The 23,336-nt window shown below is 40.6% G+C and overlaps 1 protein-coding gene across 1 annotated transcript in view; it reads left to right on the forward strand.

Annotated features, from left to right (window-relative positions):
* Window positions 1-38: 38 nt before the first annotated feature.
* The window catches only part of SMC1A (structural maintenance of chromosomes 1A), a 30,958-nt gene continuing 7,660 nt past the window's right edge, over window positions 39-23,336 (forward strand). Inside the window, exons 1-19 of the mRNA XM_081938897.1 lie at window positions 39-298; window positions 2,460-2,648; window positions 3,009-3,121; window positions 4,452-4,655; window positions 5,991-6,229; window positions 7,350-7,608; window positions 8,825-8,965; window positions 11,107-11,189; window positions 11,343-11,550; window positions 11,681-11,866; window positions 12,955-13,134; window positions 14,349-14,495; window positions 15,015-15,152; window positions 16,704-16,820; window positions 17,116-17,222; window positions 17,345-17,486; window positions 17,583-17,728; window positions 20,499-20,652; window positions 20,745-20,855. Of these exons, the coding sequence (XP_081795023.1) occupies window positions 190-298; window positions 2,460-2,648; window positions 3,009-3,121; window positions 4,452-4,655; window positions 5,991-6,229; window positions 7,350-7,608; window positions 8,825-8,965; window positions 11,107-11,189; window positions 11,343-11,550; window positions 11,681-11,866; window positions 12,955-13,134; window positions 14,349-14,495; window positions 15,015-15,152; window positions 16,704-16,820; window positions 17,116-17,222; window positions 17,345-17,486; window positions 17,583-17,728; window positions 20,499-20,652; window positions 20,745-20,855 (2,973 nt within the window). The 5' untranslated portion in view covers window positions 39-189. The remainder of the gene's footprint in view (window positions 299-2,459; window positions 2,649-3,008; window positions 3,122-4,451; window positions 4,656-5,990; window positions 6,230-7,349; window positions 7,609-8,824; window positions 8,966-11,106; window positions 11,190-11,342; window positions 11,551-11,680; window positions 11,867-12,954; window positions 13,135-14,348; window positions 14,496-15,014; window positions 15,153-16,703; window positions 16,821-17,115; window positions 17,223-17,344; window positions 17,487-17,582; window positions 17,729-20,498; window positions 20,653-20,744; window positions 20,856-23,336) is intronic.

The raw sequence follows: 23,336 nt of genomic DNA on the forward strand, positions 1-23,336 counted from the left end.
TTTGCGGGTTGAGAATGTAGCGGCGAGCTCTCGCGAGATTTTCGGGCGCCCGCCCTTGTGGAAAGCGGGATTCGAGCGGACGGGGCCGGGGTGGGGGGTATCCGAGTGGGCAGCCGAGGTCGCCCCCGGTTCGCGTGTCGGGGCTTGCCGCCCCTTCGCCTCTCCTGCCCCCTTCCTGGCCTTCGCGACATGGGGTTCCTCAAACTGATCGAGATCGAGAACTTCAAATCGTACAAGGGGCGGCAAATTATCGGGCCCTTCCGGCGCTTCACGGCCATCATCGGGCCCAATGGATCTGGTAAGGCAAACCTCGGCTGGGGCGGGACAAGGAAGCCCGTATCGCGCGGCCCGGGTGGGGAGCTGGGTGGGTGGGGGAAAGCAAACACCCCGTTTAATTTTGCCCAGCACAAGCTACGGTCGGTGGGCTTCGGCGAGAGCAAAGCCTGGCTGCGATGCGTGCTTGCATGTCTGAATGAATTGCTGTTCTGGGCTGGTGGCGGCTGCTTGACCCGGGTTGAAGGCAGTTAGGCTGGCATCAGTGAGAACGATATAGAGCAGGGATCTCCAACCTTGGAACTTTAAGCCTGGCGGACTTCAACTCCCAGAATTCCCCAGCCAGCTGCCTAGGGAATTCTGAGAATTGAAGTAGCACACACACACACACACACCACACATACTGTGTGCGGCGGAGAGGTGCCTGCTTCTTACACTAAGTTGCATGGTTTATCCTGGTTGGGATTTGCTGCAGAAGAAGGGGGCAAGGGAAGAATGTCCAGTCAACATGGATAATAACTACTGTATAGCCCTTTGATCAGTGAGTTGTGTATTTGGGCTACCTATGTATATATTTGATTTGTATATTTGAACTGTATATTTTTATATTTGCACACACTCAATTCACACAACATGTTAAATTATGTGTCATGGTTAAAAAGGTCTGGAATTTGGCAACATTATTTATTATAACTTAACCCCAACTGACTGCCCAGCGTTACCATATAAACACTAATAATATGTAAATAAAACTGGCATGCTACTTTATATCTTTGTTTTTTGCTTTTATACCTAGTAATTTCATTGTTTTGTGCCACCCGGAGTCTGAGAGTTCAGTGGCGTACAAGTTCAATAAAGTATTATTTGGGGTATAAAAGGACTTGTAATGAACCTTTGTGGGATAGGGAGTAGGTATGATTAAATACTTCTCTCCAGCACATGATCCATCATACAATTTAGAAAATTAGCATTGCAGGGTGAAGGCTTAGGATAAAATCTGAGTGACAATATCTGTGTGGGGATGTGTTTTTCTTTTAAATAGGAAGCAGTATTGTATGACTCACCTGTATACAAGTACACTGTAGTAGAGTCAAAAAGTGATTGGATTTTCATCTGAATGTAAATTTTATCCTTATGTTCCACTTCCACAAGACCTCACTCCTCTGTTTTTGCATATGTCTTAGTTCTGAGCACATTTTTATATTTGAAAGATGCTCATATGGAGATGCATTAGGAAACACCTTTGAAATCTCTGCTTATGAATCTACTTGATGCTGTTTCAGATGTGCTAAAAGTATTGCTCATCCTTGCTTGTTTACGGAGCTGCCTACCTGTTTCAGGTACCGGGCAAATAGATAGCTACAGTAACAAGGGATGCGATGTGAGCAAATGTATACATTAGAAGAATTTTGGGATTAAGAAGTAACGGGAACATTCATAAAATATCGGATTGAGGTTTGTTTGTTTTTAAATTGTGTGTTGGACCAAGTCCCAGGAGGTGGTGTATTTAATTGCATAAAGTTGTCCCTGCTGTGATTCTGCCTGTCGTGCAGCTGTGGAAAATGCTTAGCTTTCTTGGGATTTAAAAAGTGATAGTATAGGTCTGAAGAAAAGATGAACTGGCAATCATTTGTTCATGGAGTCATTAGGAGTTGAACCTTATCAGATGGCGTCTAATAACTAGACAATAAAGAAAAGAAGTATGAGATTTATCATAATGTGGTATTGACATTGGTGAAAAGTACTTAAGTTTTTCTTATGTGTGTATACAGTATGTGTATGGAGGATTCACCCAAATATTGCAAATTTAATTTTTTACTATAAGATTTCAGTCATTGCGTAGGAGCAAAGAGGAGAATATCAGTTGCATCTGATGCTCAAGAAAAAAAAGTCACTTCACCCTGATGGAGGTAGTAATTATTGGCTGGATTGAGCAACTCATATCAGTAAAACATGAAGAAATCATGGAGAGTTTGGAAAAATACCTACTTTTCAATCAAAGGAGATTTTTTTTACATGAGAGAAATTCATAATTTGCACATGCTCAGAAACAATACTCTTAAAAGATGAGCATCAAATAAAATTATAATACCAAGGCTTGACAAGTGCTGATTCAAATGACAGTCCATTATTTTACAAAACACATTTATATTAAAATCTCTCTCTCTTTGCTGTCTTTCATCTAGGCAAGTCAAACCTCATGGATGCCATCAGCTTTGTGCTTGGTGAAAAGACTAGTAATTTGAGAGTAAAGACTTTGAGAGACTTGATTCATGGAGCTCCTGTTGGGAAACCAGCCGCCAACCGGGCATTTGTCAGCATGGTCTACTCTGAAGATGGTATCGAAGATCGCACCTTTGCAAGAGTCATTGTGGGTAAGCATTAAATACAGGTTGGGGAAATTCTTGGGAGATCTAGAATGGATGGGGGATCCATTATCCCATGTTGCAAAAAGTTGGTGATTGGATTTCAAGGATTGGTAGGGCTGGTCTGTTTTAAAGGCGCGGTGGAGGGAGATTACTTACCTCGGAGAAATATTTACAGTTTCAAGGGAAATGGGATTGAAAGCCAATTCCATGGATATGGGATCTGAAGTGAGTCCCACCGTATTGAATAGAGGAATGTTCATTATAATCCTCTATTCAATATAGCCCCAAATGTAGTGTAAAATATACATTTTAATGTAAAAAAAAGTATATTTTTGTTCAAAGGTAAATAAAACTTTTATCTTTTAGGAAGCTCATCAGAGTACAAAATAAACAACAAAGTAGTACAGTTGAGTGAATATAGTGAGGAGTTGGAAAAGCTGGGCATTCTGATCAAAGCTAGGAACTTCCTAGTCTTCCAGGTATGTGCATTTTTGAATTTAGAGTTCAACTGAATTGCTTGGTCTCTCAGCGTCAATAGAACAGAATCCAATTCACTGACACTTCTCTCCTACTGATTTAACTATGGCATCTGAACTGTACAGGTATTCCTCAACTTACAACCACTTACAACCAAAATTTATATTGGTAAGCGAGATCATTATTAAATGAAGTTTGCCCTATTTTATGGCCTTTCTTGCCACATTTGTTAAGTTGAATTGCTGTAGTTGTTAAGTTAGTAAGGTAGCTGTTAAGTGAACCTAGCTGTCCCATTGACTTTGCTTAGCAAAAGATTGCCAAAGTTGATCACATGATCAGCACTGCCACTGGTGCAACCGTCATAAATATGAGTCTGAATGTGGAGGACATTATATTAAGTCTGATCTTATCATTTTGGATTATTGAAGGCTGGTAGCTGCAGCTAATGTGGAATGCAGCGGTAGAAGCAGTTATGAATGCACCTCAGTAAATCAGTGTTATACTTCTGTTTACAAGCTGCTTTGGCACCCAGTGTACTTCTGAGTACAAGTCAAGATGCTGGTTAATTGCCATCTCTAAAGAGCCAGTTTTGTCTAATCATTAAGGCACCAGGCTAGAAAGTGGGAGACCATAGCTTCTAGTTTTTAATCATGAAAACCAGTTAGGTGACCTTGGCAAGTCACACTCTCAACCTATTTCTCAGGATGGTTGTGGTGGTGAAAATAGGAGGAGGAAATTTCATTGGATATATTCACCACCTTGAGTTATTCGTAAAAAGAATAAAGGCAGGAAACAAATAAATAAAAATATATAGAACCCCCCATGACATAAGGCTGGGTTATTTGTGAGACAGCCTCCCCTGTTATTTCTACTCATCCCACAGGGTCTGCCAGAAGGGTTCGTTCAAGGTCTCTTCCATCAAAGAATGTCATTTGATGGGATCTCAGAAGCCTGTTTTTTTCTGTCATAGTTCCTGCCTTCTGGAATAGCCTACGCATGCTAAGTTTAGATTGATTCTAACTTTGCTGGTCTTTCATATAATACTGAAGACTTGGATGTTTTTCAGGGCCTGGCGATTGGAAGGTTAGATGGTCTGTTAAGAGGTGTCTATTTAAGGCGAGACTAGAATTCATAGTCTTCTGTTTTCTAGGCCAACATCTTAATCACTGTGTACACCAACTGTCCTACAGAGCAAGTTGTTTTGTAGGATTCATTTTCAGTGACCAATGCCCATTTTTTCTACTTTGCTAATGTGTTTCATTGTTAATATATTCTTAGCTGAGTCACATATATGAGATGGACAATTATATTCATAAATTAAATAAATTCCAGGGTGCCGTGGAGTCCATTGCAATGAAGAATCCCAAGGAACGCACGGCCCTCTTTGAAGAAATCAGTCGCTCAGGTGAGCTGGCTCAGGAGTACGACAAACGCAAGAAGGAGATGGTCAAGGCAGAGGAAGACACCCAATTCAATTACCATCGCAAGAAGAATATTGCTGCGGAGCGTAAGGAGGCCAAGCAGGAGAAAGAGGAGGTAACATCATAATCTGCCTTTTTACTATAGTTAAATCCCATATTTTATCTAGGAATTCACAGAGGTGCACATGGAGGCTCCTTCCTCATTTTAGCTGCTATTACAGCAGCTTTGTGGACTAAAACCAAATCACTAGCTCACATTACGTAATGAACTCTGCCTCTGAGGTTCTGTGGGAACATGACTGATCCAGTCTGATATCTTAACCATTGTATCATACTACCCATACTTCCATGGTGCTTGGTGGATTGGTGGTGAATCCCCTCTTTTTACATTGTATTTGATTAAAGTAGAAACTTAGCTCAATGTTATACTACCCTTCTTTTTCCATCTTCTTTCCTGTTTTTGGTTTCTTCTTTGGTTTGTGGTGGTGGATTTGCTCTAGTATATGATATGAATGCAGTATTTGGGCACTGCAGGTTACAATTATGGGGTATGGCTTAGCACAGTGATGGCGAACCTATGGCACGCGTGCCACAAGTGGCACGCGGAGCCATTTGTCAGGGCACGCGAGGCGCTGCCCTGTCAACTGGCCAGCACGTATGTGTGCGCTGGCCAGCTGAGTTCACCTTTTTGAAAGCTATTTTTCGCCTTCCCCAGGCTCCAGAGGCTTTATAGGAGCCTGGGGAGGCGAAAAGAGCCTCCCCCCCCCCCCCCGGAGGCTTCAGGGACCGTCCGGAGGCTTCCCTGAAGCCTTCGGAACGCTTAAAAGCACCCTCCGAGCAAACCGGAAGTGACTTCCAGGTTGCTCGGAGGGTCGTTTTAAGCATTCCGAAGGCTTCAGGGACCGTCCGGAGGCTTCCCTGATGCCTTTGGAGCGCTTAAAACGACCCTCCGAGCAACCCAGAAGTGACTTCCGGTTTGCTCGGAGGGTGCTTTTAAGCGTTCTGAAGGCTTCAGGGAAGCCTCCGGACGGTCCCTGAAGCCTCCAGAGGGCCTCCGGTGGGGGCAAGGGAGGCTCTTTTCGCCCTCCCCAGGCTCCTGTAAAGCCTGGGGAGGGCAAAAAAAGCATGTAAAAATGGGGGGGGTGTCACGTGTTTTGCGCGCATGCACACTGGGGGGGTCACACATTGCATTATGGGTGCGGCACGCCCGCACACGACCCCCCTGCACTCCCCCCACTTGTGGCACGCGAGCCAAAAAAGGTTCGCCATCGCTGGCTTAGCATAAGGCTTACCAAGGAGCAATAAAATGTGACTTAATGTAACATGTGGACCCAATCTAAAGTGTATGAGATTACTATTGCTAAGGGTTATTTTGAAGGCTGTCTTAAATGGAATTTGATGTTATTTAGACAATGTGGTATATTCAATGCTTTCCTTTTGGGGGAACCAGGCGGATCGATATCAGCGTCTCAAGGATGAGGTTGTGCGAGCTCAAGTCCAGCTCCAACTCTTCAAGCTGTACCACAACGAGGCTGAAATTGAAAAGCTAAACAAGGAACTGGGCTCCAAGAACAAAGAGATTGATAAGGATAAGAAGCGCATGGACAAGGTGGAGGATGAACTCAAGGACAGGAAGAAAGAGCTGGGCAAAGTCATGAGAGAGCAACAGCAAATCGAAAAGGAGATCAAGTAAGCTTTAGGGGGTATGGGAATTCAGGCTCACAGGATCTGCATCTTTTTATATTACAACTCTGGGTCCCTTCATAGAATAAGAAGTCACTTTGACTCAGTTCATCTACAGTTCAGGGAACTCTGAGCCATGTGCAGTCTGTGCTTGTCTTTGTCTGTGGCGCAGAATTAAAACACTTAAAGACTAGTTAGTGTGCAGAATAAGTAACTCCAGAAACTGAGCTAAATTATCTACTAAATTGGATAGTTCAGATCTGAAACTAAAGTGACATCTGAGAGAATTCTATAGTGTTTACGAGTGGTTATTTTAAAAAATGAAACTTTATTTTGTTTTATTTATTGAATTTATTTGCTGGCCATCTTATCCCAAGGTAACTTTTCATTTCTATTTCTTAGGCAGTGCCTGTTGTATTATATTTATCATAGAAAAGTATTAACAAGGGTGTGTTTAGAACTGCTGTTTGTGCTGATTGACCAGTCAATACATAAATGATTGTGGTTGACTTAAGACTTCAGTTATCTTTGCATGTTACCCTGAGTTTGTCTTCTGCTGAATTTTGTAAGCGTGCCTAGTATTATGCTGATATGATTTTGATAACTAGGGAAGAGCTATGGCAACAGTTTTTAATTTTAAAAGAAGAATAAAAAATTGATGCATTTTTATTTTGAAAATTAGACCTGGTTAAGCACAAGATTTAACTGCTTTGGAGGTGTGGATAGCTCTTGCTGATCCTGTCTGGGAAAGATAACAGCAGATGTTTCTATTTCTTGAATTGGCCAGGGTGCCTGGCGATGGAAACTAATCAAAACATCTGGAGAATATCAACTTACCTACTCTCTTAAATATATATTTGGTTTTGATTTCTTACAAAGCCAGTAATTAGAATTAAACAAATTATAACAGAATTGGACCTGTAGAATATGATATCTAATGCTTTTACATGGATGAGGTATTCTAAATCAATGGCTTGTGTGGTAGCACATCTGGTACAAACAGCCTAGATTTAGTTTAGAGTGACAATTTAGAGCGGTGGTGTGTATTTGTACAAAATTAGACAGTATGATCAAGATTGGGGTTGTTGTTTTTTTTAAAAGAAAAGAGGTGGTTTTTTTTTGACAGGGAAAAAGATTCTGAATTGAATCAGAAGCGGCCCCAGTATATCAAGGCCAAAGAAAATACTTCTCATAAGATCAAGAAACTGGAAGCTGCCAAAAAGTCCCTGCAGAATGCACAGAAGCAGTACAAAAAGCGTAAGGGTGACATGGATGAGCTGGAGAAGGAGATGTTGTCAGTGGAGAAAGCCCGACAGGAGTTTGAAGAGCGCATGGAAGAGGAGAGCCAGAGTCAAGGCCGTGATCTCACTCTAGAAGAAAATCAGGTACGACCAAAGCCCTGTGGACCCACTGAATGAGATCCTGCTAGGATACTGCTGGAGAGGGTTTAGAGTCTGGTTTTGATTTCTTACAAATCCAGTAGTCCGAAATAAAGGATTGTTAATTAAAAAAAAAACATTGGTTTAGTGTGTGTGTGTATGTGTAATTTGAGCCTGTAGATTGTGATTTCTAATGTTTTCAAGTGGAGGGGGAGGAAATTGGTTCTATGCATGTTTTGGTATCAGTAAACCGTGCACTTATCTCCCAAGAGAATACATAGCCTGAAAAAAAAATAGGTTTCTCTTTCTGCTTAGAAAAAAGCATATGATTTTACACAGACTGGGGAAAAATTAGTCCAAGTCAGAAGCAGGCTAAAATTAATTTAATATTGGAACAATGAGATCAAATGTCCCTGGAGAAATGGTGCCTTATGTGCCATAAGATAATATTGAACTGGGATGTAAAGAGCTAGTTATGTGAGATTGTGATGAAAGTACTTTGATTTTCTGAGAATTTTTTTGACCATGATATTTGAAACCCAACCACTTAAAATAATTTATGTATTTCTACATAGCCTACACTCAGGGATTAAAATCCACTGTAACAAAATCTCAACAGTTTGAATTGAACTCAATGATGCCTAACTAATTAGCTAAGAAAAGAGAGATTTGGATTTCAAAAAGCAGAAAAAGTCATAATTGGTTGGGAAGAACAAAATGCTGTGAAATAATGCATGGAATAAAATAACACTGGAAGTCTTTAAGAAGATGTTGGATAGCCATTTGTCTGAAACAGTATAGGGTTTCCTGCCTAGGCAGGGGGTTGGACTAGAAGACCTCCAAGGTCCTTTCCAACTCTGCTATTGTATTGTATTGTATTGTATAATGCTGTTAAATCCTACCTAAATCCAGCAATGAAGAGAAGAGGTGTTTCTTCCTTGATCAGCCGTTCTGGGCCCCATTGCTATCAATAAAATGAAGTTTTTAATCCTCCCTCCCCACTCCTGCCCCCGAGACAGCATCTCTAAGTTTGGGGATAAGAGAAGGATCTTGGAGATTGCTTGAGAGGCAGTTTAAACTGAATCAGAATTTTGCACATACCCTTTGTATGTTTTACTGTAGAATAAGATACCTTTTCATAGACATGGGTGGGGTGAAATAAATTATGAAAGAAAGAGATCTGATTAAATCATTTTGCTTGTTTTCATCATATATTGAACAGGTAAAAAAATACCATCGTCTGAAGGAGGAGGCCAGCAAAAGGGCGGCCACCTTGGCTCAGGAATTAGAGAAGTTCAACCGTGATCAGAAGGCCGATCAAGACCGCCTGGATTTAGAAGAAAGGAAGAAAGTAGAAACAGAGGTCAGCACTCTTGTGTTTTTGCTGAGCTTTCCTTCTTGCTATAGCAAGCACTCTTCCTGAAATTAAACAAACTTTGCACCCAGTTCATCCATTTCAGTGCCTCAGATTTACTGAACTTATTTTATACAAACTGAGTAACATTCATTTTAATTTACATTTGTTTTGTTATTCCAACAGGGAAGAAAACAAACCATAGTAGGCCCCTGAAGCCCATCCCCAGATCATTGGGATTCCCCCCCCCCCCCCCCAGCCATACCATTATTTCTGAGACCTGAAGTCTAGCTTTACAATTAGGAGAGTAAGGGAACTGAATGCCACCCAAGTGCCTTATTTTATTATCTCTTTCCTGCATCCCCCTAAAATGCTCCATGGAATCTACTCATACATTGTTGCCCTAAAATCTGCTTTCTGTGGTTTTCCAAGTTGTGTGGACTTTTCAGGTGTTCCAAAAACGACACGTTGGATTAATGGCTTATACTTGCATATGTATGACATATAATTTGAAACGGTAGGTAAAAATGAGAGTGACAGCCCCCTTGAGAGCATGAAAAGGCTAATGTAGGGCAGTCTTAATTAGGCCAATGTCATTGAGGCGCTGTTAATAGAGCAGCTGAGCCCATAGTGATTTGTATGGTTTTGGCTAGCTCTTAAAAGAATTAGATGTCCAGTTTCAAACATTCCAGCCTTAAATGCTCTGCAGAACTATGCAGAACCCATAGGCTTTGGAAGAAAGTGCCAAAAGTAGATATACTACTGGGCTGTTGATGAGGAAGCGTGAAGAGAATCCACATCATGCTGCCAGCAGCATCTGTTGAGAACAGTGTCCCAGTTTTTGCAAGAATGATGAATGAGCTTGAGCAAATTCCCAAGGACGTTTGACAGTATCTTGTAATACGATATAATATATACCTTTTATGACATTTTCTCCATTGTTGTCCTTATTTGCTCCATCCTTTTGTTCCATTTATTTCTTGCCAAGATAAAAGGATAAAATAATACCTTTGATATGACCCACTTTAATTGTAATTGCCCAAACGTATATGGATGAAGCCATCTAGCTTTTTCCAATCTGGTGCTGCCCAAGTGAGTTGGACTACGATTCCTATTGCCATCAGGGAGCAGCATACTCATGATCTGGCTAAGGAGTTGTAATCCAAGGCACATGGAGCTGCCGGGCTGATATTGAAGGACCCAGTACTCTAAAACAATTGGAGGTACTAGGTTGAGAAAGACAGGATTAAATATTCTTGATTCTCCTCTTATTCTTTTGATGTAGCTTATAATGATAGTTCTCATCCAAAGGTGTCAAAACCCCATGTAGATACTGATGGATATTGTCCTGGTATTTGCTAATGTGTGTCGTACTCAATCTTTTCTTTTCTTTTCTTTTTTTATCTGCACAAAAGTGCATGCTTCTTAACTTTTTTTAAAATTGTTTTAATTAAAAAAAAAAACACACACACACAAAAACATTCTTCATTACATCTTCCAGAAAGCATGTCGATTGGTTACAAATAAATTTCGTGCGTTACTACAATCATTCTTTATACTTCATTCATGTTGAATTGTACATTGTACACCGCCCCGAGTCCCCTCGGGGAGAGGGGGCGGTTTATAAATCGAATAAATGAATGAAATGAAATGAAATCAAAAATCTTTATACCATCAATATACCATCATTCTCACTTAACTATATTTGTTTAAACGTGCTTTTGTCTAGAATCATTTATATTTATATTATAATAAATCTAGACAAAAATTTATTACTAGAATTTATAAGTACCCAGGAGAGATTACATCTTTATAACAAAATCTAAACAAAAGAAAATATTAATAAAATTAATAAATCTTTTCCCCAGGTCCCATATTATAGTTTATATCCAAATTGTTTTTACCAGTTAGAGTTATTATTTCATTATTATTGTCATGGTGAGTTATCTGTTAACGAATAAACATTTCAAAAACAAAAACATTCTATAAGCGTCTACAACGTTCTACTTATTAATCACCAAAAATTAACTAAGTTTTTATTTTTATTTTATTTTTTTCCCATTCAATTGTGTTTTATTTGGGTTTCACCATTCTTAACTTTTTTATTTTACCCATAACTATTATTTTTGTGTACTCAATCTTTTCTATAGGCCAAGATAAAGCAGAAATTGCGAGAAATTGAGGAAAACCAGAAGCGGATTGAGAAGCTGGAGGAGTACATTGCCACTAGCAAGTAAGGGTCAAGAAGAGCCAAAATCCTTGTAATAATATGGGCAGGAGTTTGAATCCCAGCATGGAAAGGAGTGAGGAGTCTGACTTAAAAGTAAAGAGGAGTATAAGAGTGCCTAGAACTCAGTAACTCCACTGCTTTTCCCTTCCCCTTTAGGCAGTCCTTGGAAGAGCAAAAGAAGCTGGAGGGAGAATTGACAGAGGAAGTTGAACTGGCTAAACGCCGCATTGATGAGATCAATAAGGAGTTAAATCAGGTGATGGAGCAGCTGGGGGATGCCCGGATCGATCGGCAGGAAAACAGTCGGCAGCAGCGCAAAGCAGAGATCATGGAAAGCATAAAACGTCTCTACCCAGGCTCTGTGGTAGGCAATGCTTCAGAACCAAGCCCCAAAGCTCCTTGGGTTGGGTGTGGGCTTTGTGTTCCAGAATAAAAATGAGGTTGGAGTGATTTCCTCTGCCTATCTCCTCATTTTATTTCCTTGTTTTTCCCAGTACGGACGATTAATCGACCTCTGCCAGCCCACCCAGAAAAAATACCAGATAGCTGTCACAAAAGTGCTGGGCAAGAATATGGACGCCATCATTGTTGATTCAGAGAAAACTGGCCGGGACTGTATCCAGTACATCAAAGAGCAGCGAGGAGAGCCTGAGACCTTCCTGCCTCTTGATTATCTTGAGGTAAGGCAAACTTTGGCTGATTGGATTAGAGCTTTTTCCCAACTGAGGCACCCAGTTCTTAGTTCCATAACCCTAGCAAAAGGTGGGTGGAAGTCAGTGGTGGGTTTCAAATTTTTTTAGAACCTCTTCTGTTGGTGTGGTCTGCTTTGTGGGAGTGGCTTGCCGGCCATGTGACCGGGTGGGCATGACCAACTTGTAAAATGTGGTGAAACTCACTTAACAACACTCTTGCTTAGCAACCAAAATGTTGGCACAGAAACTCTGGCATTTGAAGCACGCAAGTCTTAAAGCTGTCAGGTTACAAGACACTTTCACCCCTAACCCTTTAGAAAAAAAACCCCCAGGGGTGTTCAAACTTGACACCTTTAAGACTTGTGGACTTCAACTCCCAGAATTCCTCCACTCGCTCTTCATTTTGATGATGTGCGGACGGGCGGGGGGAAGGAGCTGGAACCGGTTCTAAACGGCACTATAGATTTGTGGAACCTCTTCTATAGAAGAGGTTAGAACTGGCAGGGACCCACCCCTGGTGGAAGTTACCAACATACCCTGGGTGCTTCAGGATGGGAAAAATTGAATTAGAATTTGTGTTCACACAGAAAGCCTAGGGGTCAACCTGAGGTACATTCCTGATTTCTCAGCATAATTTGCTTAAAAGAGTTGGTGAGGACAAGCAGTAAGATCTGATTTTTTTTAAATCACAGTTTGCCAAGAAAAGAATGGTGAGATTATTGACAAATAAATTAGCACAAATATTTGACTTTTTTATTTTTGGCAAAGTACATTTTTTCTCATTTCTCTTTTGCTACCTGCAGATGGAAATCTAAATGCTTTCCCAGACAGTCTTAATTTAAATATATAGGTTGATGCTATTGTTTTAGTAAAGATCCTTTCATAAAAGGAAGGAGCAATAAAAGACTGACATTCTGCCTCTCCCTTCGGAGTTCTCTAGCTGAACTAAATTTATTTGGAGTCAATAAGTGAGCATGAATTCCTTCCTTCTGTGTCCTTGCTCTTCTTCAGCCTAGATTGTCCATGCAGTATATTGGGGTCAGCCTAACAATGCCTTTTCTATCTCACTCTCCCAGGTGAAACCCACAGATGAAAAGCTCCGAGAACTGAAGGGAGCCAAGCTCGTGATTGATGTGATTCGATATGAGCCGCCTCATATCAAGAAGGCCCTTCAGTATGCCTGTGGCAACGCCCTTGTGTGTGACAATGTGGAAGATGCACGTCGCATTGCCTTTGGTGGGCACCAGCGGCACAAGGTGAGAGCAAATTTACCCAACTTGCTGTAGGTAGATCATAATCCTCTCCCCGAACTTTATATTCCATTTCTTCAAATATGTGTGTTTCTGTGACTTGTAGGAATATATGCTTAGAAGATGTGCTTAAGTTTATTTTGTATCATCCACTGGGTCCACACCTTGCTGTCTTTTGTAGACCTGATTAATACTTGTGTGAGGGATCTCTTGGAAATCCCAGGGCTTCAGCCTAGATTGGTAGGAAAGCAATGGCCAAGAAGATTAAATAGATAAATCTATAAGGCCTCCAAGAGTAAAGTTCACCTCAAGGGAATCTTGATGTTTTTACTTTTAGCTGCAGATGAAGCAGATCACCTCCAGTGAAAATACTTGTGTTTGCCATATATTTGCAGATCTCTTCCTTTGCAGCTAAACATTCTGGAAAGTTGTTCTTATTCAAAAGAATAAAAAATAAAGCACTTAGAATTGGGAGACTGGACTGAAGCTGCCATACTTAAGATGATGCAAGCATGTAAGCACAGTGGATAAAAGGCAGGAAAATAGGGGAAATAGTTAGGAAGGCATCTAGTCCTTAAGGAATCAAAGAAAACTCACCAGAGCCAGACAAAAGAAATTGGGTCCGAGCACAGGCAACCACCCCTCCCCATGTCCCATCAACAGCTATCACATTTGAGAATCAAAGGAAGAAGGACTTTGGGAGGTAAAAGGGTTCTGAAGTCTGTCCATTCTTGGAGTCTTCTTTGAATCCAGATTTGGCAGCTTTCCTCCCTCTGGCTAGTGCCTGCCCGTCTAGTTGAGAAGGATGTCGGTAAGTGGGAATGAGTGTGTGTGTGTGTGCATGCGCGTGCGTGTGAGAGAGAGCATATATTGTAACCAGTTATTTTAAATTCACGTGTATTCTAAAGAACTGATTGTGCCTCAGTGTATGGTTGAATGTGATTCGAGTGTAGCTGTTCTCCAGGGCTATGAATGTGCAAGTGTCCCTATACGTATAACAGGATGATGAATCCTGTTCTCTGTTCCCTATTTTGTGTTTGTACAGAGATGCAGAATATTTTTTGCCAGGTCCTTTGATGAGTATCTTTAGAGAAATTTGGGTTCTCAGCCTTTGCTACCTGGGTCTCTGTCAGCCAAGGCCTCATCTTTTGTTTCCTTGTTGCGAAGTGCGAAGGTATGTTTTTCATTCTCTCACTTTTGTTTCCTTTCTTCTGTTGCAGACAGTTGCACTAGATGGAACCCTGTTCCAGAAGTCAGGGGTGATCTCAGGAGGTGCCAGTGATCTGAAAGCCAAAGCCAGGCGCTGGGATGAAAAAGCTGTGGATAAATTGAAGGAGAAGAAGGAGCGACTGACAGAGGAACTTAAGGTTGAACCTGCTTTTGAGTTGTAGAAGACGTCAGGCTTGGCTGCCTGCGTTTTAATGTCAAATGGGCAGAATTTGACTCGGGGTAGAGGACTTCTGAAGGTTTTGAAATGCATCTTGGTATATTACAGATTATTCAAGAAACGTTGCTTTATATGGAAAGTGTTTTTAATGGAAAAGTTGACCTCAAAGTCTACAGCCAACATTAGATACATTTTTATTCCTTCTGATGGTAATTGGGAGCAGTGCCTTTTTATAGTCAGTTAAAAATATTTTCCCCAATTGAGGGCGGAAATAAAATTTTGACTCTATATTGTTAACAGTAAACCATAATTGTGGGTTAGAGGCAACGTGCACTTCCTCTTGCCATGCAACTGCAAAAAAAAATCTGGTTTTTTGATTATGATTTATTATACAATCCAGATATTATTCCTGACGTCTAACCTCTTTGCCTTAGCTCAGTCTTTGCATTTCATTTTTTTGGATGTGTATAATTTGGGCCATTAAATCTCTCTACGCCAGGAACAAATGAAGGCTAAGCGCAAAGAGGCAGAGCTTCGTCAGGTCCAGTCACAGGCCCATGGCTTGCAGATGCGCTTGAAATACTCTCAGAGTGATTTAGAACAAACCAAGACCCGTCACCTGGCTCTCAATCTTCAGGTATGACAATCACTTGCTGGAACTAGATTCTGTTTTAAGACCTCCAATCCATTCCGCTCCATGAATTATGTGAGAAACTCAGTTTTTTCCCTGTGGACTTGCAGCAAATGGTGAATGAGGGAGAACAGCGTGGAGGAAGTTGGCAAGGGAGCCTTAAATCATTTGGAAGGAACTGATAAGAAAAACAAATCAATAGGCTTCTTCACCACCACTCTGTTTGATTTGATTTATGCTGCATAATGTAGTGTCAACAGTGAACTGAACCTGGCAGAAGCCATTTTCCTGGTTCAACACTATATAGGAGGGGGAAGGAGGTTGGAATGTATTACTAGACGTAACGCAGAGCTTTCTCAGGAGAGCCAAGGTTATCATCTGGCCAAGGTCATCTCCTGGGTGATGGAGGAAAGAGGAGATGATTTGCAGGAGAAACCCACCAATTATTCTAATTGGCCAATGTGATTAATGACACTGGGGGGAGGGGTCATTACTGGTTTTGATTATATTGTAACCACGGGTAAAAATCAGAGTTGGCTTTCCTTCAAAGCGTGCCGATATGATGTACCCAATAAATGATTTCTTTGAGGAAGTGCCTGACCTCAGAGTTCTGATTTGCTTGGGTTCATTCATCAGAACCTTTACATGTAGCAGAAGAGCAGGCAGAGCTAGGGGGGCATAGTTAAGCAGGTCATCAGATTTGAGCCTTTATATTCCCACAAATGGTCCAAGTACAATCCTTCCTGAATTCCATTGACCCTTATCTGAGCCATGATGGCGCAGTGGTTAGAATGCAGTTTTGTAGGCTGACTCTGCTCATTGCCAATTCGATCCTGATCAACTCAAAGTTGACTCAACTTTCCATCCTTCCGAGGTCCGTAAAATGACAATCCAGATTGTTGGGGGACAATATGCTGACTCTCTAAACCACTTACAGAGGGCTGTAAAGCGCCATGAAGCGGTATATAGGTCTAGGTGCTATTGCTGACGCCAATTTAGTGTTGAACTTTAGTTGACATGATTGAATAAATCTTGTGAGCTATAATCTAATTATCCTATTTTTTTGTGCCTGACATTAATTAGCTGATGGCATGCTTAACTCCACCCCTTGCTTCGCCTCCTCTTCTCTACAGAGGCTTTTGAGCTTACATTTAATAAAATAATTATTTGCATCCTTTTGTCCTTTTTAATTTTGCAAGCCTTAAATTGGGTGAAATAGTTTCATGGTTGAAAAAAACGGACAGTGGTGCAAAAACAATAGTTCTATTAGCTATGGCCAAAGTTTTAAAAGGTTAGCAAGTATATTAGATTCTGTATTGCAAGTGATGAAATGCTCCTGTAAAAGGGTGTTCACTAATCCGAAAAGCAGAGTCTGCAGGAAAATGCTAAGATGAAGAAATGCCAATGGTGAAATGCATATTATGCATATATGTTCAAAAGATATAAGATGCCATTTTTCCAAAAGATCAAAAGGTTAGTTTTTCCATGTAGAAAAGGGAAAAGGGAATCTCTTTATTTCTTTTGAGCTCTGTCCTGATTCAGTATTATTCCCAACAGGAGAAGTCCAAGTTGGAAAGTGAGCTTGCCAATTTTGGACCCCGCATAAACGACATCAAGCACATCATCCAGGGGCGAGACCGTGAGATGAAGGAGCTCAAGGAAAAGATGAACCAGGTATGGTGGATCAAGGGCAAGAACAGCCAAAGAGGGCTTAAAACAGGAAAGGCAGGTGCAGGGTACATAATAGGATAGACACCTGAAAAGTTGATAACCTGGAAAATTGCAGAAATAGCAGCAATTTAAAAAAAGGGGGGGAGTGCAACCATATTTTTAACATATTCTCTGTTGGTTAAGGATGCTTGGCATCTTATATCAAGGTAGAAAATGTTCATTTATTCATTTTAACACACTCACACCTTCATTTTATACTTAAGACCAGTCTTATATAAGTCTTTTCCCATCATTGCAGGTAGAAGATGAAGTATTTGAGGAATTCTGCCGAGAAATCGGAGTAAGAAATATCCGGGAGTTTGAGGAAGAGAAGGTGAAACGCCAGAATGAGATTGCCAAAAAAAGGTATCGGTCTCATTTCTGTTACCCTGGTGCTTCCAGATTCAAGGATGCTAGATTTTTACTAACTTTTAATATGGAGAGGGAGGCTTGGATTATGCCAAAGTTTTTCCCTTTTCCCTTCCCAGGCTGGAATTTGAAAATCAAAAAACTCGCCTAGGCATCCAGCTGGACTTTGAAAAGAACCAACTGAAAGAAGATCAGGACAAAGTGCACATGTGGGAGCAGACTGTCAAGAAAGATGAAGCTGAGATAGAAAAACTCAAGAAGGTGCGTTGGGGACTAGCGCTATGTTGCATCCATGATTTAGAGTGACAAAAAAACACTGATTTAACATCTGTGCTTTCCCTGTTGATGATCACACAGGAGGAACAGCGGCATATGAAGATCATAGATGAGACCATGGCACAGCTGCAGGATCTGAAGAACCAGCACCTGGCCAAGAAATCTGAGGTGAATGATAAGAACCATGAGATGGAGGAGATTCGTAAGAAGCTGGGAGGAGCCAATAAGTAAGTCTGACCTACGAGGGCAAGATCTAAGCAGGAAGGTAGAGATATCTACCATTGCCCCTGCTTCATCGGGTGACTAATTTCAGCCTATGATTTTAATGAATTGAAGATGGGAGGTAACTGTTAAAGATGCAAAGGCAAGACTCACTCAGCTTTCTGTATCAGGTAGCCCCAACACCAGCTTGATGTTTCTGGGAAACCTAATTAGATGATCACAATTTTTCTCCCTTGTCCCAACATCCAGCAATCAGAGTATACTGCTGTTGAAAATGGAAGGTTCTATTTTGCTCCCATAATCAATAGCTGTTGGAGGTTAACTGCAAGTCTTCATTTTAACCCAAGGTCCATGGAGCTTGGTTTGAATTAGTAGCTAGGTGCTACTCCATTCCTGAGTCACCAGAAAAAGTGAGAGCCTGATTTTCACAATGTTTGGAGAGAAAAGGAAGGATGTATGGCAATGGTTCTCAACCTTGGACGGGGACGATGTCTTCACAGGGGGTTCATGAAGGCTTGAAGAAATAATATGATTTAAATCTTGACTTAAGTCTTGGGGGTCCATGGCCATAATCCATGGCCACAAAAGGTATTTAAATGGGGTCCATAGTGATGAAAAGGTTGAGAACCACTGATGTATGGTATATTTTTTATGTTTTTAAATTCATTTGACACTTAACATAATTACCAAAATAGACTTTAAATGTAAACGAGGAAAAACACAGAGGGGGGAAAATCCACATATTATTTGTATAGCATGGCATCAATAGTCACAATACAGTACAAAATGTTAATGTAAAATATCACAAAATCTCTGCCATTGTAACCTGTATTGCCACATCCTCTGGTTAGAAAATACTGCTTTTTCCAAAATATCACCTATTTGCAATAACCATTTTATATACCCTATAATATCACTTTTTCCAGTATAATTATTTCAGTCACACACACATATCCCTGCTTAATTTCTTAAAAACCGAAATATTCCAAAGCTTTGGTATATCACAATTCATAAACATTACATGGACTTCATTAACATTATAAGATTTTGCCATATATCCTCCCCAATATATATATATATATATATATATATATATATATATATATATATATATATATATATATATTCGGCAGGATCGCACCTGCCATCTTCAAGCGTAGGCTCAAAACCAGCATACCTACACCCGTGAAAATCTACGAAAACAAACACACACACACACACACACACACACACACACACACACACACACACACATATATATATATATATATATATATATATATATATATATATATATATATATATATATATATGTGTGTGTTTTCTGAGGTTTTCGCGGGTGTTTGTATGTATGTCTTTGGTTGTTCGGGTTTTCTCGGAAGCACCAGCCTGAAGATGATGAATGAGACTTCATCAAAACGTCGTGAAGATACTTCCAATTCTACGCGGGAGAAAACCCGAACAACCAAAGACATATATATATATATTTGTACCAGGGGTTGTAACACAAATACATATATATGTATACATATACATACATACATACATACATACATATATATGTATGTATACATATATGTATGTATATGTACATAAATATACATTTATCAGTACAAATACAACACACACACATACACACACACACACACACACATATATATATGTGTGTGTGTGTGTTGTAATTGTACTGATAAATAAATAAAGGGAGACTAGGATAGATCTATTTCAAGCTAATTAGCTCTCATCAGCTAGCCATACCCTTACTGGGATTAGAACCCGGGCTGTATATATCTTAGGCAGGAGTCTTAACCACTAAGCCACGGGTTCTCTTCCTTATCAGTTGAGCCAGGGAAATAGGTATGTATTTGTGTTACAACCCCTGGTATGACTAAATATGGGAGGAAGGTCACTACTCCCTCTTTCTGTCCTTCGGCTTATCACAAAGACCATGCAGGCAGAAAACCATATTTTTATTTTTACTGTAAAATAAATACCCAGTATTTATTTTACAGTATTTATATAGTATTTACCCAGTATTTACATAGCCAGTAAGGGTATGGCTAGCTGATGAGAGCTAATTAGCTCGAAATAGATCTATCCTAGTCTCCCTTTATTTATTTATCAGTACAATTACAACACAAATATAAAAAAGGCAACAGTAAAAATAAAAATATGGTTTTCTGCCTGCATAGTCTTTGTGATAAGCCGAAGGACAGAAAGAGGGAGTAGTGACCTTCCTCCCATATTTAGTCATACCAGGGGTTGTAACACAAATACATATACACACACACACACACACACACACACATCTTAGCATTTTATTCTGAAAAGATATCCAGTGATCACATGACCATATGTGTCAGTGAACCTTGCATTTTTGAGTGAAGCTATAGATGCCATAAGCTAATTGCACTCATTTCACTTCTTAAACTTCTTCACCTCCTTCCACAAAAGCATCCCAAACCATCTGAAATATTGAGCATTGTACACTCAGAGAGAGAACTCAGGGGAGCACAAATGAGATGGCCACATGGGTTAGGAATCCCTGCCAAAGGTTACACTCGGAAGTCTTTTCAACTATCAGAAGAGTTTATAAGAATCTTAATCTAGTAAAATCAAAGGTGTTTGCTGTCTCCAGTCCTGAAAGACTCATAAGGAGAATGTCTGATGTGTCTATTTCTAATCATTCTCTTGGCATTGCCTAGTTCAAGATTTTTACAGAGATGGAAGCTGCTTTGTCTGGATTGTCCTTTTACTTTGGGCCATTTTCTACAGAGAGATGACTCACTTGCAGAAGGAGGTCACCGCCATTGAGACCAAGCTGGAGCAGAAGCGCAGCGACCGCCACAACTTACTGCAAGCCTGCAAGATGCAAGACATTAAGCTACCCCTCTCCAAAGGCACCATGGATGATATCAGCCAGGAGGAGGTAATAAAATAACTACAGGGAGAACAGGAAAGAATCCTGAGCCAGGATGCATGGGTTAAGTGAGCTTCCCTCTGCCTTTTGGTTGATTTCAGGGCAGCTCTCAAGGGGAGGAGCCAACCAGCAGTTCACAGAGGACTTCCAACATGTATGCACGAGAAGCTCTGATTGAGATGGACTACAGTGACCTCTCTGAGGATTTGAAGGTAAGGAGAACTCTCTGGGGTTGGCCATTGTGTGGAGGTGTAATAGAATATGTGGATGACCTTGGGCAACAAGGGGAAGAGATGCTGCCTAGGAAACAATCAGATAAGAGAGACACGGAATGTCTAAATAAAACTGAAATAAAAGCAATGGGACTAATTCAGAATAAAAATAGAACATACAAATCTTTCAAAGAAGCAGATCTTAGAGAATAATGACAAGCTATTTCCCCCATATTTCATTTTATCTAACATTTGTTTTTCAAAATTTGTCCTTGTTGTGTAAAACTCTCTGGTGAGGAAGACAGGCAAGTCCTTTGGGAGAGACGATCACATTCTGCATGCCAGTGCTAAGGTGGTGAGGGAATAAGCATAAACGAGGAGGCACATGTAGGATCTATCCTGGCACTGAGGTGGATGGCTGCCAGTTCGGCCCGGTTCGGCTGAACCAGTAGTGGAATTCAGGCCTGGGTCGCAGAACTGGCAGTGACCCAGGCCTGCCATGCCCCTGAACCGGTTCCCTTGCTGCCACTTGGCTGCCGCCATTTTGGATTTTAGTGACTGCATGTGCGCAGTTCACTGTAAATTGTTCTGCGCATCTGCGCAGAACAATTTACATTGAACAGCACGCACATTGCACGCGGGTTGCAAACCAGCAGTAACGCTGGCAGCAACCCACTCCTGTCCTGGCATCAAACCATTACAGTCTATTTATGATATATGGAGGGTGACTAGGCAAAAAAAGTATAAATTCCAAAAACTGGAAGGGTTGGAAAATACCTTAGATGAAGTTTAAATCAGTGGGGGTCATTTTAGTTTTTCTGAGCAGTTAAGATTATGAATAGGGGCCCAAATCATTCTGAGCCTTTGGAAGGAATAGTTCCCCAGTTTTGGAGAAATCCAGTTACTTCCATTCCAATAAAAATTCTTTGTCAGACATGCCTCAGATGGAGCCTCTAAGAACGAATGATCCTTAACTCCATTTGTTGAGAAAGGTATGGTTTATTAGAGATCAAGTGAAATATAGTAGTGCAAAGCCAGAACTGAAATTCGCACACCAAAATCCCCAAGTCTTCCTTTCCCTTATATACCTCTCCATACTGCCCTCCCTCAATGTCCAATCAAATTCAATGATGTTTTCAGAATGGTAGGTTCAAGTGTGGGTTGGTATGGAGCTGTACTCCGTTCCAGCCTTGAAACCATGTTTCAGGGAGATACAGTGAACTTTTCATTTTCCTTGAGTCCTCCCCCCCCCCTTCCCATCCAGTCCCCCTAGATATTACAGCAGCCTTGCACTGAGCGATAGCAAAAGGCAAGCGTGAAGTGGCAGTTGACACTCTTTGGATCTAGAACAGAAGTACAAGACCTTCTAGAGCAAGTCTTAAAGGGCCTAATGATTAGAGAGAAGAGTAGGAGAAAGGCTCTTTGTGCAAGCAGACTTGGTTTAATGCGTTGTTGAGTACTTAAAATAGAAGTTGCATACAAAACAAGAAATCCAACTTTATAAGATTATGTAGCCTCTCTAAATTATCTTTTTATTGCTACCCTTTGATTTAAAATCTGATCAGAATATTAAGGCTCTATAATTTATTAAACGGCCAGAAGAAAGGATGTTTATTGCCACTGATTGATTTACAGTTCCTTACAAAGCTTTAGAGTTGATTAAAGAAAAGTATTGTGGAACATGTAATGTTTGTCTCCTAAGAATCTATTTGTCTAGGCCAAAGGATTAGAGTGACCTTCTCCAGCCTGGTGCCTTTTAAATGTGTTGGGCTTCAGCCTTTCATAATCCCTTCTAAATGCTGGCTGGGAATCATGGAGACTGATCCACAATCACAACATGTAAAGCTTAGACTACTTTGAAGACTGCAAGGTTCATCCTATGTTGCCTGTCATCCGTAGGATTTTTGATAACTGATGCTTATCATATTAATAGCACCTATGGGAATGCTATAAATTTATGTATGCAAAAGGCCAAAGAGTGTTGTTTCAAGCTGAGCTAAACATTAGAACTTGTTTGTTAAGATGTTTACCAGGAAGGCAAGAAACAGGATTACCATCTTGAGGGAGCAAAAGGAATATGCTGCCTCATCTGGATACAGGGGTTGGGCTGAAATATGGTTGGATTTGACCATGAGATATCTGATATGTGACAGAGATAGCAACGTTAGATAACAAGTTGAAGGCAGAAGATCGATCAAGGGTTATGGATTTTAGATGTCCATAGAAGATGAGTAGTCAGAAGAAGAGGGTATACTGCATCTTGGACTATTGAGGGGATAAAGGGATCGGACCTCAAAGGCCTTCAGATATCAAAGCAGCTACAAATTGAGTTCACTTTTTCATTGCTCCTGACATCTCCTTGTATTTGTTAGGTTTTGTGAAGGTATTGGCATTTAATTAGAGCTGTACCCTTTGTAAAAAATGTTTTCTGAAAAGAATAGTTAAAAGATAAATTTAAGAGAGTCTTTAATTTTTTTAAAA

Source organism: Natrix helvetica, assembly GCF_964273705.1.
Source record: "Natrix helvetica genome assembly, chromosome: 1".
Classification (NCBI taxonomy): domain Eukaryota; kingdom Metazoa; phylum Chordata; class Lepidosauria; order Squamata; family Natricidae; genus Natrix; species Natrix helvetica.